Consider the following 20,988-nt stretch of genomic DNA (forward strand, 5'->3'; position numbering starts at 1 on the left):
CCTCCCTAGTTTGGGGAAGAGAGACCATAGTGATTTAGCAGAAAATGTTTTAGCAAATAATAAACAGAGACACAGATTACTCTTATTGCTTGAATGGATAGTTTGATTTTGTTAATGTCCTTGGAATAATTTGGATGGGAAGAATTAGAGAGTTGAAAAACAATTGCTCCTTAATAATAAATGAAAAATCTAGAATCTAGAAAATAGTGTAGAAAAATCAACTCTTTACAATGTAGTTAACATAGACTCTAGAGATTATTCTGTTGAAAACAATGGCTTAATACTGTGGACAAAAAAGTCTTTTGCTCTGCATTGTTCTTCTCTTTTTATAAATTGTTAAAAATAATCTTTTTTAATTTTTTAAATTTATTTTTAAGAGAGAGACAGAGCATGAGTAGGGGAGGGGCAGAGACGGAAACATAGAATCCAAAGCAGACCTGTCAGCACGGAGCCTGAGGGACGCAGGGCCTCAAACCTGTGAACTGCGAAATCATGACATGAGCCCAAGTTGGCCTCTTAACCTACTGAGGTACCCAGGCGCCCCGTATTAAGTTTTTATCTTTTTTAGTTTTTTAAAGATTTTTAAGTAATCTCTACATCTCCTGTGCAGCTTGTTTGAACCTATATCCCCAAGATCAAGAGTCCCTTGCTCTACCGACTCAGCCAGGCACCCCTGCATTATTATTCTTATAAAGAGACAAAATCCTGTTTGTAAGCACCATCTTTTCTACCCCTTTACCTTCAAACCCTTTATGGTGATTGTATTTGTAGTAAGGAAGTGCTATGTTGTGAACCGCATGTATCCACCTGGCTATAGTATTTTAAATTAGTGGTTCCCTCCCTTTTGAGCATGAGTACTTTCTAACTAATTTTTTTTAATTATAAAGTTGTGGGGCGCCTGGGTGGCGCAGTCGGTTAAGCATCCGACTTCAGCCAGGTCACGATCTCGCGGTCCGTGAGTTCGAGCCCCGCGTCGGGCTCTGGGCTGATGGCTCAGAGCCTGGAGCCTGTTTCCGATTCTGTGTCTCCCTCTCTCTCTGCCCCTCCCCCGTTCATGCTCTGTCTCTCTCTGTCCCAAAAATAAATAAACGTTGAAAAAAAAAATTTAAAAAAAAAATAAAAAAAAAAGAAAGTTGTGATTATAGATTATGTGACAAAATATGTAGGGCACCAAAATACATAATACATACTAGGAATTCAGGAACATTTTGTGTATTTTCTTAATTACAATAACTTTTTTTTTTTTGCATTTGAACAGTACTATGAACACTGCATGCACAAGACACGTTAATTCTTTCTGAAGATCATTCTTTTTTTTTTTTTTTCAACGTTTATTTATTTTTGGGACAGAGAGAGACAGAGCATGAACGGGCGAGGGGCAGAGAGAGAGGGAGACACAGAATCGGAAACAGGCTCCAGGCTCTGAGCCATCAGCCCAGAGCCCGACGCGGGGCTCGAACTCACGGACCGCGAGATCGTGACCTGGCTGAAGTTGGACGCTTAACCGACTGCGCCACCCAGGCGCCCCTCTGAAGATCATTCTTGAAGTACATATGGATTCGTGGACCCCTTGTAACTGTTTGAGCTCCCAGTGAGATCCTTAGTTTGGGAACCACCACTCTTAACCTGTTATTTCTGTTATGTTATATAAAGTTGCAGTCTGATTCCTTTCCCCTTTTCCCTCCTTATTCTCTTTATGAACCATAGGAAACAGTAAGATGGCCAAGATTTTTTCATTGAATCGGCCATATTTGAGGTAATAAATCCAAAAAAGTTTTTTTTTTTTAAATAATGTGGAAGGTGATATTATTTTAAACATTTATATACAGATATATTTGGATTTTTCTTTCTTTTTTTTGTATGTATAACTAGTGAGTTCTACCTTCATAAAGGAACCAGCAAGTAGTTATTGTGGCAATGTGAAAAAGTTACAAAGATCTTTTTCTTTTAAAATATTATGATTTTTTTCTTTAGTAATAAAGGTATTCTCAGAATTTTCTTTCTTCAGAAAACTGTGGACTTGAGGGGTGCCTGGGTGGCTCAGTCAGTTGAGCGTTGCACTTTCGCTGAGGTCATGATCTCCTGGTTCGTGAGTTTGAGCCCCACATCAGGCTCACTGCTGTCAGTGTGGAGCCCACTTTGGATCCTGTCTCCCTCTCTCTCTGCTCCTCCCCTCCTTGTGCTCTTTCAAAAAGATAAACAAAACATTAAAAAACTGTTAGCTTGAAAAATCTATTATCTCAGTTCATATTCAGAAACAGGCTATTTAGATTAATCCAGAATGTTGTGGAAATTTTGAAACGATTTGACTCTTCCATTGGGAAAGGTGCCTTTTAAAATGGATTTTGAGCGTTTGTGTAAGGAGGTATTTGGGATTTTGTACAATGATAGGACAACCCGTGGGTTTCCATTCTTTCATTGGTTATTTCTAGTGTTGTCTGTTTTGTGTTGTTCTCGAATGTGCTGTGAATTTGTATTGAATGTTAATCATGGACAAAAATGCAAATGTTCCTTTTAGGTTTGTCATTGACACTCTTTCCTCAGCGTCCCTTCTGTAATACTCTGGGGATCCTTGAGAACTGGAGGAACACACCATCTTTTTTTCAGCAGCAGATTAATATTACCTTACTATAGGGAGTGTTACTGTAATAATGGATTTTTTTTTTCATCCTTTCAGGGTTTGAAAGTATTCTTGAAGGGCTGTTTGGACCTGCATTATTAAAAGATCTCAGTTTATATAAAGGTATTCAAAATCTTTTTTTTTTTTTTCTTCTTTCCTCTTTGGTATATTTCAAATTCTTCCTGGTGACATATCTGATACTTTTGTGATTTAAACCCCAGTCTCTTTCTCCTTTTTACTCAATTTTATGTGAGTTAAAGCTGTATCCCTATAAACATTTTTGTGTTTAGTTGATAATGCAAATATATGTATTAATAAGATACATTAATTAGTGAACAGTTATTAAGAATATTAAGACAAGTAGGGAACCTGTTCAGTGCTTAGGATTTTTTGTCGTTTGTTGTTAAAATAAATAATATTTTTGAAATTCTCATTTGTTTGAAAAATTCACTTTTGTAACTGTTAATTTGGTATTCCAACTCTTTTTGCAGACTGTGAACCTGAAAGCATTTCTGATTGGACTTTTGATGAAAACTGTCTATTCTGTTGCTTAAGAAGAGATAAAGTAAAGGTAACGAAAAAACTTGTGTAACTTATCTAGTGTGGTATTTTATAGTTTTTATTTTTTCAAAATTTGATTATTTGTTGGGGGATTTGTAGGAAGAGGAAGGCATGATTCCATATTTATTTATAAAAGATTTGATAGTAACTGAGTTTTGCAATTTAGACTGTTTCTAGTCTGTTGATTAGCCTATTGAGAAATCTGTATCCCAACATGCATTGCTTTATTTATATAGTTCACTAAGCAGAATAATTAACTAGATCTCAAACTGTTGAGTGTATTTTAAATATGAAATTTATGGTAATTGAAGCAATGGGAGTCATTTGTACAAAAAGAACAGTAGCATGGATCTGGATCAAGTTACTAATTCATGTAGATTTATGATAAACTGTGGTTTATGCTTTAGTATAAGATGTTTCTTCATTGTATTGGAGCATGAATGCTGTTTATATTCAGTTGTAGAAGTTGGCTGTATTCTGTTTTTATTGCTTTGTATTAAACATAAATGGAGTTTTGGTTTAGAAACATCATTTCAAATGTTGGAAACATTTATTAATAATAGTTTGCTATCTTATGTTTCTTTTCATGGTACTTTTGTTTTCTGTTTTAAAGCTTTGGAAGCATTTTGAATTCCTTCCTCCCCCCCGTATACTTCTAACTAGATCATTGACCAGGTTCTATAAGTTCTTCCTTCATAGGAAGGAATTGCATTCTTTTTCTTTCCACAGTCCTTACTGTGGTTCAGACCATTAGCATTATTTCTAAACTACTGAAATAACATGATTGGTCGCTTTTAGTTTTCTTCAGTCCTTTAAACACTGCTACCAGTGTAAACTCCTTCCCCCTAACCTTCATGCCTTAAATAGTGTGGAAACGTTATCTCATACTCAGTCTCCAGTGACTTTCTCATTGTATTCTGGATTTATTAGCCTAATGATCTGTGCCTCAGTACGCTCCACAGTTAGTTCACTTCTCTTTCTAATGCTGCCCCCCAATTGTCTTTTATACAGTTTTCTTTCAGCTTAAACTGGTGCAATCATTTGTTTTTTGTTTTTTGGTTTTTTTTGTCCAGTCATTTGTATTAAATAACATGCTTTTACTATTTGGACTACAGCACTACATATACCCATTGTTCTCTATCGCTTGAAATTCCCCTGCCCTTAACTCTTAGCTTAAGCTTCTATCCTGCTATCTATCACTGGTATACCTCTGCTCTTATTGCTGTTTCTAAACTTCACACTGTTGTAGTAAATGTTATCTATACCAGTCATTTGTCAGTTAATATTCTGCCTTATTTTGTTCCTATTTTTCTATGTTTGCATCTTGTGTTCTTAACTGTGTTGTCAACCTCTGAACACTGTGAACCATGTTGTATACTTCTTTGTTACCTCTGCTTGTAACCACTGTACCATTATTTATCATTGTTGGCTAGTTGCTTTCAAATCTGAAAGCCAATTTAAGAGCCTTTTAATGTTCTTTTCTGGCATCTTTTCTTGTTTACTACATGAAAAGTTGTTTCTGGGACTATCCAGGATGGTCTGTTCCCATTGAGTGAATGTGGAGAGTGTTTTGAAATTTAATGTGGTTTGAGAAGGACCAGAAAATTGAGCAACTGCTAGTGAGGTTGAAATTGGTCATTTTGAATTGTGTGTGTATGCACGCATGTGCATGCATGTTGTGACTGTTGAGCAAGTCACATTTTGGTGGAATAGAAGGAGCAACTGTTAATTATCTTTTTTAAGGTAGGATGAGGAGGAAAGCCCTTCTATGGTCAGTAATTGAGTACAGTATATTCTTGTAATATGATTGAGTTTTCCATTGCTATATGCGGGTAAAATACTGTATGAATATTTTTAGAAGACAGAACTAGCAAGACCTGGAACTATGTAGCATTTAAAACAGCTGCTCTTACCATTTTAGTTCCTCAATTTCTAGTTGCTTTTCTAACTAGAAAGAGTATTTCCGTTTGACAACCTAGCTAGTTCTGGGAAAGCTGGTGTTCTCCATTAGAAACTTCACTACTTATCTTTGACATTTAATTTTTTCAGAGACAGCCATAACAACTATAGTGGAAAATAGGAAAAAAGAGAGCTTAGAAAATGTAAATTGCCAAGTATAGATCTCTAATTGTGTTAGATTTAAAGTGATTGAACTGAAACTCTTTGCAGGCACTTGGAGCATCTCATATGAGAATTACTACAATGTGTAGATAAATTTATCCACTGGGTTGAAGTTTACACTTTTTAAGGCTGGCTTTAAGATTTCAAAGAGAAGGAAATATCTAGAGTATGGTAATAGTCAATGGGTGGCAGCATAGAGCATGATAATGGAATCTTGAGTTTGGAGTTGGCATGATGAGATCTCCAAACAATATTTGGAAAAGCTGTTAGAACTATTGGTCTGATAGTTGGGAAAGAAATGACACTTATGCATATTTTTTTCATTTTGGATTTTCAGATGTTGAAGGTGTTAAAATGGTTAAAGTAAATATATTATTTATGTTTTTTATTTATTTTTTTTTTAATTTTTTTTTCAATGTTTATTTATTTTTGGGACAGGGAGAGACAGAGCATGAACGGGGGAGGGTCAGAGAGAGAGGGAGACAGAGAATCAGAAACAGGCTCCAGGCTCTGAGCCATCAGCCCAGAGCCTGACGCGGGGCTCGAACTCACGGACCGCAAGATCGTGACCTGGCTGAAGTCGGACGCTTAACCGACTGCGCCACCCAGGCGCCCCTATGTTTATTTTTTTTTAATACATAGGTAAAAAATACAAAGTAGGCTCTTTGGAAAATAGAACAGGAATTCACCTGGAAATTAGTAAAACAACTGTTGATCTACCCTTCAAGACCCTATAGTGGTTAGAAAATATAATTTTTAAGAGATAGGAAAATACATTTTTTTAACATCTGCTATGTGTACTATGTACCATTTGCTTATATTTGTTCCCATTTAAATCCTCACAGCAATCCTGTAAAGTTGGTTAAAGGCATCCCAGTTTTATAAATAAAGGAATTAGAAGGGTCACAGAGACTAAGTTACAGGATAAGTCAAATGGCTGGAATTTGATCCCATGGTTTTTTAATTACATGCATTTTGATAACATAAGTAGGAACAGGAACATGGAAACTGGGGAGCAGGAATTAAAGTAGAACTTGGAATTACTCACTTTGAAAGACAGAAGAGATAAATGTGTAGATGGTCATGAGTATATTTGAAATAGCCAGTCTCAGCTGTGCCTAAGAATCTGTTAGTGAGTGCCTGCCTCGCTGGCTGACTGGCTTCTTTCTTTTGTGTTTGTTGGGCACATAGTGGGCACTCTGTAAAATATTTACTAAATGAGGAATTAAGAAATCCTAGGAGGCTTAATAAACTTGGAGAATTATATTAATAGCTAACTTTTGAGTGCTTACGTGTGACAAGCATATGCACACAGTTGTCTGTGTTTATATACTCATGAAGCTTTTCTACTTCTTTTTAGCTTAAAAAAAAAAATAATTTTAGACTTATAAAACAATTGCAAAAGCAATAAAAGAGTCACTGTTATACCCTTTACCCAGACTCTCCATATGTTAACATCTTCTAATACAATTATACAAATCAGGAAATATTGATACAATATTATTTAATCTAATTTCACAGCTCACCAGTGGTCCCGGCAATGTCATTTTTCGGGTCCAGGGTCCAATACTTTGTATTTAGTTGTCATGTATTCTTAGTCTCTTTTAGTCTGGAATAGTATTTTTTGCTTTGCCTTTCATAAATTTTGAAGAATACTGATAAATTGGTTTGTAGAATGTTCCCTCAATTTAGGTATGTCTGATGATTCCTCATGATTGAATCTAGGTTATGCATTTTTGGCAAGAATTCCACAGAATGATGTTGTGTCATCCTTAGTACACCCTATCAGGAAGCACATGGTGATGTCTTAACTTTGGATCAGTTAGTTAAGCAGATGTCTGCCAGTTTTCTCTATTGTAAGGTTTCTATTTTTTCCCTTTTTGTATTTAATTTTTTATTTTTTTCTTAATGTTTATTTATTTTTGAGACAGAGAGAGACAGAGTGCAAGTGGGGGAGGGGCAGAGAGAGAGGGAGACACAGAATCCGATACAGGTTCCAGGCTCTGAGCTGTCAGCACAGAGCCCGACGCGGGGCTTGAACCCATGGACCGCGAGATCATGACCTGAGCCAAAGTCAGATGTTCAACCGACTGAGCCACCCAGGCGCCCCTCCTTTTTGTATTTAATAGATACCTTGTTGAGAGGTACTTTAAGATTTTTGTGAATATCTTTTTCTCATCATACTAGTTTCTTGTCATACAGTAATTTTAGCATCCATTGATGAAAGTTGCTTGAAAAATTACTACCTAGTGCTTACCAAATAATGATTTTCTATTTCTGTTATTTCTTCTGCTTTTGTTAGTTGGAATTCTGCTCTAAGATAGAGCTTTCTTTTCTCCTCTATTTATGTATTTATTTGTTTTTATGTATTCATTTGTTTACCTATCAATATGGAGTCATGGATTATTATTTTATTCTATGGATTATAACTCGTTACAATTATTCTTTAATTTTGTATTGCAAATTGTCCTAGATTTGGCCTTGGAGAGCTCTTTCAAGTTGGCCTTTTTTGACCTTTTTTTTTTTTTTTTTTTTTTTTTTAATAGCACTTCTTTTCTTTTTGGCACCAAGAAGCATACCCGACTTACCTTTGCTTTCTCTGTCTCAGCTCTGGATTTCTCCAAGGAACCTTAGTTTCTTTTATTTGGAGAATTGTATGAGAAGGAAAGCAAGGTCTGTCTGGGCACTAGGTATCTTCGTCGGAACTGGGGTGTCATTACTTCTAGGTCTTCTCAGTTGTCTCAGCTAGAAAATATGTATGTTTACTTAAATATATGTACATATACATTTGTATTTCTTTATGAAAACCCATTTTGTGAGGCTTTTATTATGTTGATAGTATGAAGAGTTGATTCAGTAGTAGTGAGAAGGTATTGGAGAGATAGGAAGAATAGAAAATTGCTTCCAGTATTTATTGTCCCTAAAAATGGACTAATTCTAAGTGATAAATTTATGGTATCGCTGTGCTGTGTTTGGCTGAGATAGAGTAGAGATAGCTGTTGTAGAGTAAGGAGCATGGATGTTTCACTAACTAGGGATGATGGGAGATAGGATGACATACCAAAATATAAACTATTTGTTATCTTAAGTTTGTTAGAAGACTGTTAATAAGTTTAGTATTTGAGTAGCATTTTAGGAAGGTGTTTTAAGAAGATGAGACTTGGAAGAATACATAGGCAGATATGAGAGAGGCATGTTCTAGGTGGAGCCAGAGCACTTAATTTTGGATATACTCACAAGGTTGGAGGCAAATCATACAGATATCCTTCATTGCCCAGCTAGCTAAAGAATCACGTAATAAGATTCTTTTCATGTTTATCATTAGTCTATCATGTTGTGTTCAGTATGAACATTCATAATTTATTCTGTTTCATGAGTATATGTTAATTAAAAGTTTAGATACATCCTTTTAACATTTTAATTTTTATTGCTACTTTAGGACTTTGAAAGTTTATAGTAAGAGCAGATGGTGAATCTAGTTATTATTTTCTCGTCGTATTCCACAACATGTATTTATGTCCAGTGGGTTAGCTTGGGTGTATTCAATGCTTCTTGATAGGAATGTCATCTTGTCTCAGGGTACCACAAATCAGTAAGTATTCATAGTACCTATTGTATAAAAGGACCTGTGGAAGAAAAATATATTAATATAGTATACATCATTAGGGGTGAGAAAGAAAAACAAATATGAAAAGCTTAAAGGTTATTTATGAGAATTCAGTAGATGCACAGCAGACTTAATTGGATACCACAAGTCAGTACATGATTAATTAATTACTCCATTAACTGTACAAATCTAGATTGTGAGACTTAACCTTGTTGTACTTCCAGAGTCCTTTTATATAGATTATTTTCAAAGATTAAGGAAAACCACTTGACTCCGTGTAATCAGTGCTCAATCCAGGATCCTATTAAATATCGAAGTGGTTTTTTTGAACTCCCAATCTGTGGATTTTTCCCTTGAACAAACAGGCCTCAGTAAACTATTAATTGGTGGTTAACCAGTTGTGTTAAATTTTATGTGGTCAGAGTTAACAGATTTATCATTTGGTTTATTAAATGTCTAGATCTGTGGTAGGCCAGAGAGTCTACCAAAGAAGTAAAAGACTGATCCCTCCTTATGGGCTGGCTGTTGGTGACATCATGGGTGGCTAAAGCAATTAAAGGAGATTTAAATTAGGGAGATTTAAATCATCCATCGGACATGCCCAGAACCAAAGCTCTGATGTAGGTAGGAAACATTAAGAGTAAAACCCCCTCCTTCATTCTCCTGTATAATATTCAAAAAGATAGCGGATAGTACAAGAAAATGTAAGTACTGTAGTACTTGAGAGATGAAGTAGATGCACTGGAGTTGCTTAATCAAGGAGATAGAACTCATCCTGAACCTTACAGAGCTCTGTGTTTTAGAATGATTGGTTTGGTGGTCATTTTTAGGTTGTAATACAGAGGAATTTATAGTGAGTACATTATAGAAGGCTCTTCTCATCCAGAAAATTAGCCTGAATTAGGATTGTAGCTATAAAGATGAATAAGGAAGGGATGTATGTAAGGAATCTAGAATAAAGTGTTAAAACTTAGTGATTATGTGAGTATATAAATAAAGGAGAGGGAAATATTACTGCTGTTAGGTTTTCCAAGCCAGGATGACTTAGCTGGTGGATTAACAGAAGTTGAGAATTGAGAAGAGGAAAGGTGTGGTGATCAGTTTTTATGGTGAGGATAATGAGGTTATTAGCTGAAAGCAGTTTGTGGTGAAAGTGAGCATTTAATTGGAAGTGTCTAATAGAGCTGTGGAAATGGAGTTGAAATAAGACATCTGAGCTGAATACTATTGATAGGATTTCTGAATGTATATGGTGATTGGAATACGTGTAGGTGAATCTTTGGTGAGGGGTAAAACATTTCTTCTTCCCCAATTCTGTATTAGATTTCTGTCTGTTTTGCAGTTGTTTGCGTTTAGCTGCAGATTGTGCCTTTCATACTGCTTTTTTTGATATTGTGCTAAAATGTACATTAATATAACATTTAATGTCTTAACCACTTTTAAGTATATAGTTCAGTAGTGTTAAGTATATTCACAGTATTTTGCAACCAATCTCCAGAACTCTTTTTATCTTACATAATTGCAACTATATCCATTAAGTAACTCCCCATTTCTCTTCCCCAGCCCCTGGCAATCACTATTCTACTTTTTGTCCTATGAGTTTGACTATTGTGGGTACCTTGTATAAGTGGAATCATGCAGTATTTGTCATTCTGTGACTGGCTTATTTATTTTACCTAGTATAACATCTCAAGGCTTTGCTATGTTGAAGCATATATCATAAAGGTAGAATAATATTCCGTTGTATGTATGTACCACATTATGTTTATCTAATCATCCAACAATAGACATTTGGGTTTGTTCACCAACAATAGATGTTTGGGTTGCTTCCACCTTTTGTAAATAACGCCACTGTGAACATTGGCATACAAATACTTCTTGAAGACCATGCTTTCAATTCTTTTGGGTGTATACCCAGAAATAGAATTGCTGGATCATGTGGTAGTTCTATTTTTAATTTTTGAGGGACCACCAAACTCTTTTCACATTGGTTGCACCATCTTACATTCTTAACCAACAGTGCATAAAAATTCTAATTTATCCACCATTCTAGCCAACATTTGTTATTTTCTGTTTGTTTTTTTTTATAGTAGCCATTCTGATGGGTGTGAAGTGGTATCTCATTGTAGTTTTGATTTGTATTCCCTTATGATTAGTGATTGTTCATGTGTTTGTTGGCCATTTGTACATGCTCTGTGGAGAAATGTCTATCAAGTCTTTTTGCCCATTTTTAAATCGAATTGCTTGGGGCGCCTGGGTGGCGCAGTCAGTTAAGCGTCCGACTTCAGCCAGGTCACGATCTCGCGGTACGTGAGTTCGAGCCCCGCGTCGGGCTCTGGGCTGATGGCTCAGAGCCTGGAGCCTGTTTCCAATTCTGTGTCTCCCTCTCTCTCTGCCCCTCCCCCGTTCATGCTCTGTCTCTCTCTGTCCCAAAAATAAATAAACGTTGAAAAAAAATTAAAAAAAAAAATAAATCGAATTGCTTTTTGTTGTTGTTGTTGAGTTGTAGGAGTTCTTTCTAAATATTAAGCCCTTATCAGATAATGATTTGCAAGTATTTTCTCCCAGTTTGTAGGTTATCTTTTTACTCTCTTGACTGTGTCCTTTTATGCATAGAAGATTTTTTTTTTTAATTTAAAGTTTATTTTGAGAGAGTGTAAGCAGGGGATGGACAGAAGAAAGGGAGAAAGAATCCCAAGCAGGCTCCACACTAACAGTGCGTAGCTTGATGGCAGGGCTTGAAGTCATGGAACTGTGAGTTCATGACCTGAGCCAAGATCAAGAGTCAGACGTTTAACCAACTGAACCACCCAGACATCCCAATGCATGGAAGCTTTTAAAATTTTGATGTCCAGTTTATCTATTTTTCCCTTTGTTACCTGTTCTTTGGGTGTCATATTTAAAAAAATCATTACCAAATCTAGTGTTATGAAGCTTATCCTGCTATAAGGATTTATTCTAAGGGTTTTATAGTTTTAAATCTTTGATCCATTTTGAGTTGATTTTTGTGTGTGGTATAAGGTATGGATCCAGCTTCATGCTTTTTTGCATGTGGATATTTATTTTACCCAATACCATTTGTTGAATAGAGTGTCTCTTCTCCCAGTAAGTGGTTTTGACACTCTTGTCAAAAATCATTTGATCATAGGGGGGCATCTGGGTGGCTCTGTCAGTTTAAGCATCTGACTCTTGATTTTGGCTCAGGTCATGATCTCCTGGTTTGTGGGATTGAGCCCCACATTGGGCTCTGAGCTGACAGAGTGGAGTCTGCTTGGAATTCTCTCTCTCTGTCCCTCCCCTGCTTGTGCTGTATCTCTCTCAAAATAAACTTAAAATAATCATTTGATCATATATGTGAGGGTTTATTTCTGAGCTCTCCCTCCTGTTCCATTATTTATGTGTCTGTCTTTATGCCAGTACCTATTGCTTTGATTACTGTAGCTTCATAGTATGTTTTGAAATTAGGAAGTGTGATACCTCCAACTTTCTTCTTTTTCAAGATTGTTTTGGCTATTTGGGGTCCTTTGAGTTTCCATATGAATTTTAGGATGGATTTTTGTATTTCTGCAAAAAATGCCATTGGGATTTTGATAAGGGTTATGTTTTAAATCTGTAGATAGTTTGGGTAGTATTGACATCTTAACAATTAAGTCTCCCTTTTTTTCCTTTCAAAAAATTTTGTCAGTTCCTTATTTCTAAAGTTAAAATCAATAGCTGTATATTTTACTTTTATATTATTTCAAAAGCACCAGCTACTGTGGTTGAAATAAAGGTACTGTGAATAATTAAAAGGAGGTTTTAGCCACAGATGCTCTTTTCAAGAAATTTAGTCTAGTGGAGGAGGTAAGAAACACACACACACACACACACACACACACACACACACACACCCACCCACACACACACCCACCCCACCCACATAATTATAATACAGGTTATAAAACTAGTACTGTCAGAGTAGTATAGATAAAGTGCTATAAAAGTTTAGAAAAAGGCAAGATTACCCTTAGCTAGGCTTTTACAATACCACTGCCTCAAATATGCAGTTGGATATCCCTTCTATTTATAATGGTCTTGGGCATCTGGAGACATCCGCGGTCATTGTGGAGAACAGATCGAAATTCAGGAAGTTTTCGGATTGAGATTGGGTTGTGGATAAGAATGGGGACAGTATAAACTTAATTTCTAGCCAGTGGAAGCATATAGGAAACCCATGCTCTTGACTGTGGAGGTGACTTGCATTTGTCTTGTAGTATTTTTAATAACTGTACATGTATAAGGGAGAAAAAGCTGTAACTGCAAATGCTGATAGTAGATGCCAGTGAATTAAGCAGAGCAGTAATAGTCATTTGCCACTTACATTTTAGGCTTAATTTGCATGAAAAGTAGTAACAGATGTACTGATAAGAGTCATTCATGGTAGTTTTGTTGTATATTTTGAATACCATATTTAACTCCTGGTGTGTATTCAAGCTTTGAACTTTTTTTTTTCTATTCTTTAACTTGATGGTTTGCTTAACAAAATTGACATATGGTAAAAATTGCATTAAGCACAATTTTTATTTTGTTAATGTAAAAAGCAATAATTTACATGAAGTAAGGTTTCTTTTTAGATAACTGACCTTAAAGAGTATGAGCATTTAAAGTGGTGGAGCCATTTTCCTTAAGACTTGCTGGCATTTAAAATAATAAGATGTAGGAGAGTGGCATTTAAATCAATGAGTTGCATCTTGTCAGCTCTTTTTAGTTCATTGCTTGAAATGTCACTAAGCCATGGGTAGCAGACATGGATGTAGATACAGGCCCATGATCTACTGGGGTAGGCTTGCTAACATAATTATTACAAAACTTGCATGCATGCACATGCTTCTAATTCCTAGGTTTTCTATACCATATTGTATGAATTTTTTAAAAATCACTTAAATTTGGAGAACACATGTACGTACAGATGAGGAATGGTCTTGAATTTAGATAGGGATGGCCCTAAAATGTTACCCCCTCAGTTTTGTATCACACTCCTGAAGTCTAAGCCATCTTAACCTTTCCCAAGTGAAATTTGTCATTATTTCTTCCATTTCCTTTCCTGAAGTGTTCTCTCTCATAAAATCAGCAACTTATATAAGTGTCCTTCCCCATTCTTACCCTCCAAAACACCAAAACTCGTAAGGTGACAAATAGTAGAGTTACAAAAGAAACTTTAAGGAATCTTAATCTTTGTATTTTGTTTAAAGTTTAATTTTATTAACTATTGCCCTAAGAACGAACTTCCAAGCTGACATGCTTTTGTTTCTTTATTTATTCAATAACATCCTTGCTATTTCAGGGACCAGTGGAACTACTTTTGTTACAGTTCTTGGAGAAATTTAATAATTCTATCAGGGGTCCGCAAACTATGCCCTATCTCCAAATCCACCCACAGCCTGTTTCTGTAATGCCTACAGGCTGCAGAGTTGGTTTGGGGGGGGGGGTGGGAACAGGGAAAGGGGGAGAGAGGGAGATGCAGCAAAGACTATATATATCCTTTAGAGCCAAAAGTATTTACTCTCTTTGGTTGTTGGTAGAAAATGTCTTACTCTCTTTTGAGTATCTTCATCAGTTTGTTGAGTTACTAAGAGAAGCCTGAAAGTTGTTAATTGCCCTATCTTGTCATTCTGTTTGCTTTTCTTCTGTGTATCAGAACAACTCATAACACAAGCACATACAGCTTAATGGCAAGACAGGTGGGGTTGTGAAGGAGAGGATGAGAGAGAGAGACAAGGGAGATCTGGCATATTTGTGGGAGAAAAGTATGGCTTAACATTTGTCCACCCTGCCTTTTTACTTTGAAATAGTTTCACATTTATAGAAAGGTTGTAAGTGGTATAAAAACTTTTATATACCCTTCACCTAGATAACCAGTTGTTAACATTTTGCCACATTTGCCTTACTATTCTCATTCATTCTGTCTCAGAGATATTACATATAACATACACAGATTTTCCTGAACCATATCAGAATGAGTTATAGACATCATACCCCTCATATATCTCTATTCCTAAATATTTCCTTGTGTATTTCCCTATTTCCTAAGAATTAGGGTGTTCAGTTACTATACTACACAGTACAGTTACCAAAAATCAGGAAAGTTAACTTCAATGGAATATTTAACCTGTGAATCTCATTTAGATTTTACCAGTTGTCCCAGTGACCGCCCCCCCCCAACCCCCTCCTTTAGTTCAAAATTTAGGATCACTCATCAAATTTTATTTTCTACTCTTTAGTCTCCTTTAATCTTGAATGTTTCCTCAAACTTTTATTTATTTTTAATGACACTGACATTTTGGAAGAGTACAGGTCATTTGTTTTGTAGAATGTTTTTCAATTTAGGTTTTCTAATGTTTCTTCATGATTAAATTCAGGCCATGATCTTTTAGCAGGAATATTAAATAAGTCGTGTTCTATCCTTACAGTAGAATGATCACATTGTGAAGCACATGATGTTAGTTTAGTGGTGATTTTTATTTTGATCCCTTGACAAGGTTGATGTTCACTAGGTTTTTCCACTGAAATGGTATGTACTTCTTTCCCTCTTGTAATTAATAATTTTTTTTTTAAATTTTTTTTTTTTAAGCATTTATTTATTTTTGAGACAGAGAGAGACAGAGCATGAACGGGTGAGGGGCAGAGAGAGAGGGAGACACAGAATCAGAAGCAGGCTCCAGGCTCTGAGCCATCAGCCCAGAGCCCGATGCGGGGCTCGAACTCACGGACCGCTAGATTGTGACCTGAGCTGAAGTCGGACGCTTAACCGACTGAGCCACCCAGGCGCCCCATTGTAATTAATAATTTTTGAAGAGACTTTTGAGACTACATAGATATCTCTTTTTTACTAAACCTTCATCCACTTTAATTTTGGTGTTGATGGTAATTTCTTGCTGGAATCGTTTTTCTGATGGCTTGAAATGGTGATTTTTGTAATTATTATTCCTCTGTATTTTTTCATTTGGCTTTATACTGTGAAGAAGAGTTTTCCTATTCCCTCTGTCATTTTGAAATCAAGATTCTTACTCTGTTCAAATATGTTATCCAGTATCCCAGATTCGGTTAATGGGAGCCCTTTCAAACCACCTAGTATATCCTTTTGACATGTCCCCATCATTTTTTGAGCCCTTTAATACTTTCTGATACAACAAGATATTCTGGGTTCATCATGTCTTTTCCCTGCTGCAATACTGAATTCCATTTTTCTAAGGGGATCTGATTCCTTGGATGATAGACGTATCCCCCTTTTTGGCCAGTCTGCATACAACTTGATTAACAAAGACCAGCTTTTGCACAATGATCAACCTCCTTATCTTGATTTGGATCTAAAGATAGAACAAAAATAGTGAAATGCCAACAATTCATGGTGACTATTTAGTTGTATCTATTCAAAATACATGCAGAACGTAGAGAGCAAGTGAAAGATACTAAAAGTATGCTTGCTTGAGAGAAGAACATTCATATGAGGTTTTGAAAATAAGTGTCACGTTTCTTTGTGACTCTGAAAATGTAAGAATCATTTGTTTGATTTCCAAATGGTTCAACAAGAGCCAAAATTCAGTGATCCGTTCAGTATCTAGTATCTTAAATACCCTGAACCTATGTTTTAATGATTTTTTAATGAGGCAATATTTGTATATAATAAAATTTACCATTTAAGAGTTCAGATTAATAGATTTTGGTAAATGTATACAGTTGTGTAACTACCAGCACAGTCAAGGTTCAGGACAGTTCTCACCCTAAATTGCTTTCTCATGTCCCTTTGTAGTCAGTCCATTTCTTGGACACCCAATTAAGGCAATCACTATTAGTTTTACCTTTTCTAGAGTTTTATGTAATAGGAGTGAAATACTGTGTAGTCTTTCATATTTGACTTCTTCCATTTAACATAATGTTTTGGTATTCTTATTTTTGTATATACTCTTGGTCCTTTTTATTGCTGAGTAGGTCCCCATATCAGTTCACTTTTTTTTGGACTTTTAAATTGTTTCCAGATGTTGGCTAATATATTAGACTTACATATAAGTCTTTGGGCATATATTTTCTTTTTTTAAAGATTAGTTTATTTTTTTAAATGTTTGTTTATTTTTTGAGAGACAGAGACAGAGCATGAGCGGGGGGAAGGAACCACAGATTCCAAAGCAGTCTCCAGGCTCTGAAATGTCAGGTCAACACAGAGCCTGACACAGGGCTTGAACTCACGAACTGCGAGATCAATGACCTGAGCCGAAGTCGGACTCTTAACCTACTGAGCCACCCAGTTGCCCCATTGGGCATATATTTTCATCTCTCTGGAATAAATACCTAGAATTGAAATTACTGGGTGGTAGTATCATTGTATATTTAACCTTATACTATTATATGGTTCACCAAATTGACTTAACCATTTTCTGATTCCATCAGCAACGTATAGGAATTCCAGTGTTTCCCATTTTGCCAACATTTGATATTGTCAGTCTTTTTTAACTTTAAACATTCTGGTGGGTCTATAGTGGTATCTCACTGTGATTTTATTGTTCATTTCCTTGTTGATTAGTGATGTTGAACATCTTTATACATCTTATGTGAAATATTTGTTTGAATCTTTTCTCCATTTTTAAAACTTACTAAGTGGTAATAGTTCTTTATACATTCTGTATAAAACCTCTTGCCAATTTTTTCTTTTAAAATTCATGTATTTTATGTTTTGTTCAAGAAATCCTTGCTCAATCCAGTGTCAGACACACACAAAACTCTCATGTTTTCATTTAGAAGCTTGCTAGTGTTGACTCTTCTGTTTTGGTACCTGATCTGTTCCTAGTTAATTTTTCTACATGGTGTTATTGAAGTGTTGAGGTTTACTATATTGCATAAGGTAATCCAGTTGTTCTAACACCATTTGTTGAGAAGACCTTCTTAACCCCTATTGAATTCTTAGGCATCTTTGTTGCATCAGTTGACAGTATGCCTGTGGGTATATTTCTGGACTCTTATTTGCCATTGAACTATATGTCTGTCTTTACACCCATGCCACAGTGTCTTGATCAGTGTATCTTTATATCTGAAAATCAAGTAGTACTAGTTCTCCAACTTGGTTTTTCTTTTTCAAACTTGTTCTGCTAAACTTGGTCCTTGGCCTTTCTGTATAAATTTTAAAAGCAATGCATTGATTTTTCAAAAAGCCTGTAGGCATTTTGATTAGGATTGCACTGAATCTGTAGATCAGTTAGCGTATTAGCTACATATTAGCAACAAACACTGAGTCTTTCAGTTTATGATCATGGTTTATATCCTCTTTACATCTTAAATTTCCCTCAGAAATGTTTTGTAGTATCATTTCTCTTAAGTCTATGGAATTTCCTTAAACATTTCTAGTAGTACAGAGAAATAGCAACCCTTAAGTTGTAGGAAAAAGTATGAACTTCTTATTTGAAAACGTCTTTTGGATGATTTATTGCCATTCCCAAAAAGGTAGCAAAGGATGATAAAATGAGTGTATTGTATGGATTATGAAGGTAGAGGTAACCAAACTTAATAAAGAACTTGAGGTCTTTTTCTATTAAAGATCCCAACATATTCAGTATTAAGTCTCCTTTCCTGCTTTGGGTGATGGATCATCAGACCACACAGTGTTGGTGGCTTCTGCAGCTTTGTTTTCCTTTACCTCTCCTTATCACCTTCACAGTCCCCTTAAAAGAAATTACCTTAAAAGGATATTGGGAAATTGACACAACGTTGTGAAGCTGCCAGAGAACCTAGCAATTGAAGATACACAACCTACGCTTTCCCCAAACACTGTGTACAGAATTAACTTTTACACACACACACACACACACACACACACACACACACACACTTTTCTGCTTTTATGCCAGCACTAGCAGTTACAAAATTAAGGAAACCTCTTTCTCATATGGACAGTAAAAATGTAAAATAATAAATATGTGGGAACTACATGAATAAACAACAGAATTTTAATTGAGCTCCATTATAGCTCACTTGGGTAAATGTAAAGCAGCTCCTAAAAGAAAAGACTGAATATTTTTAAGGGTGTTACTACTTCCTGAAATACTTTCTAAGTATATTGCTATTCAGATCTAAACCACCTTGTCAAAACAAAACAAAAACCACCTTGTCTTCTTTGGGGAGCTGGTGTTGGTGGTGAGAAGAATTGACTAAGCTATTTTAAATATAATCTGAAAAAATAAAGCTAAAATGGCCAGGACATTTTAGAAAACATAACAAGTAGGGATTTGCCTTCCCAAATACTAAGATTTATTATAAATACATAATAAGTTTTAAAGTATGATACTGATCTTTTCAGTTCTTAAGAAGAGAACTTTTTTTTAATGTTTATTTATTTTGAGAGTGGGGAGAGCAGAGGGAAAGAGAGAATCTCAAGAAGGCTCCATGCTCAGCATAGAGCCCCACATGGGGCTTGATCCCATGACCCAGGAGTCGTGACCTGAGCTGAGATCAAGAGTCAGATGCTCAACTGACTGAGCCACCCAGGTGCCCCAAGAAGAGAGCTTTTTAAAAAATGTTTATTTTTGAGAGAGAGAATATTTCAACCTGGCTCCACAGTGGGGCTCAGTCTCACGAATTGTAAGATCATGACCTGAACAGAAATCAAGAGTCAATCACTTAACAGACTGAGCCACCCAGGCGCCCCTTGAAGAGAACTTTTAAAAAACATGACTGCTTCCTACCTGAGAGCTACAGAGTCAAAAGCTTTGGCAGTATGTTCTAGATACATGTGCTTTTAAGAAGCTTACAGTAGAAAAAATAAAAAAGAAGAAACTCACAGTAGATTTGATATGACAGAATCACCTGTGGCTATGAACAAACCCATGTAGGAGGACCAATTCTTGAATTCTGAAGGAAGCAAGTTCCGAGGAGATGCAGACTCCAGTGCGTATCTCCAACTTTATTCCTCTTCTGTTTTGGGCCAACAACGTGTTCTTTAATGAATAGGGGTAAAAACTGTAAGAAAGAACAGTGGCTTTTTATTTACAGAAGAGTATGTCATATCATTTTTGGGGGGGGCATACCATACATAATGACTTCTTTTAAATTTCAGATGTGGGGGAGGGGGTTGGGGGTGGGGTGAGATGAATTTGTTGTTTCTGGATCTCCTATCTGTTAGGTTAACTTTATTAGCTCTGTACCATTTGAATGTTTTTGTTCTTGTTGGTTCATTTAGTTTTGGCATATAGTATGTACAGTAAGGGAGGATGGCCTGTATTTTGTTTATACATCATTGCTGTAAATTTTTAACTTGGTGACCAGATGCACTTGATAAAAGCATATGATTTGGTATTATATTTTTCATCTCTCTTTATTATTCTGGATAAAAACAAGCAAAATAACCATTTAACTGGTGAAATTATTTTAAAGCAATCATTTAAGCTGGAAATAATTATCTTAAGGGCATATAGCAAATGGAGAATGATTTGTTCAAACAAACGTACTAAATCTCAGTAAGAACAGGACTCTGGCATTTGACCCATGACCCACTCCCACCCTCTCCCTGCGCTCAGCTTGAAGGAAGCTCTAACTCTTGTCTGAGCAGGGGAAACAGACTGCGGGCATCACTCATACCTTCTAGCTTCTCGTGGCGGATGCTGTCTTCCAGGCAGCTGAGGTCAAAAAGCCTTCCTTCTCTCAGCCTTTTCTCAGAGTGGAAGTGTGCTCCAGTCTCAGCAGATTGAGCATACTGAGGTTTAGGTCAGGCCTCATTCATAAGGCAGAAGTTCTGTGCCAGGAGAGGCAAGTGATCCACCACCCCCTGTCATAAAGCACAGATGTCACTGAGAGAAGTGGGTTATTGTCCTAACCTCCAGTTCCTGTGCAGCGGCACAGTGGTTCTTCCAAAGGGAAAGGCAGGCCTTGAGAACGGAGAATTCTGTAGCTCTCTCAGGGGGACTGACTTTTGAACAGAGCTTACAAAAAGTTGTTGAAAATGATGGAGATCTTTGTGGTGAACAGTTAAGAGGAGGCTGGTAGCTCCATGATACTAGTAGCAACAAGTGAAATGGCAGACCAGTCAGAAGCTTTACGGAGAGAACCAGATAAAAAG

General features: G+C 36.2%; 1 protein-coding gene across 6 annotated transcripts in view; it reads left to right on the forward strand.

Moving 5' to 3' along the window:
* Window positions 1-20,988, forward strand: part of LCOR (ligand dependent nuclear receptor corepressor) — a 144,901-nt gene that overhangs the window by 65,729 nt on the left and 58,184 nt on the right. For 5 of the 6 annotated variants that reach the window (XM_040486024.1, XM_040486026.1, XM_040486029.1 and 2 more), the window contains exons 3-4: window positions 2,678-2,743; window positions 3,112-3,191. Coding sequence is in view for 3 of the 6 variants with exons in the window: in XM_040486029.1 (XP_040341963.1) it covers window positions 2,678-2,743; window positions 3,112-3,191 (146 nt within the window). In the remaining 3 variants the exon portion in view is untranslated. Of the gene's footprint in view, window positions 1-2,677; window positions 2,744-3,111; window positions 3,192-20,988 lie in introns of those variants that run through there. The other variant, XM_040486027.1, reaches the window with a different exon arrangement.

Source organism: Herpailurus yagouaroundi, unplaced genomic scaffold (genome assembly GCF_014898765.1).
Source record: "Herpailurus yagouaroundi ecotype Mexico unplaced genomic scaffold, PumYag 163, whole genome shotgun sequence".
NCBI lineage: Eukaryota > Metazoa > Chordata > Mammalia > Carnivora > Felidae > Herpailurus > Herpailurus yagouaroundi.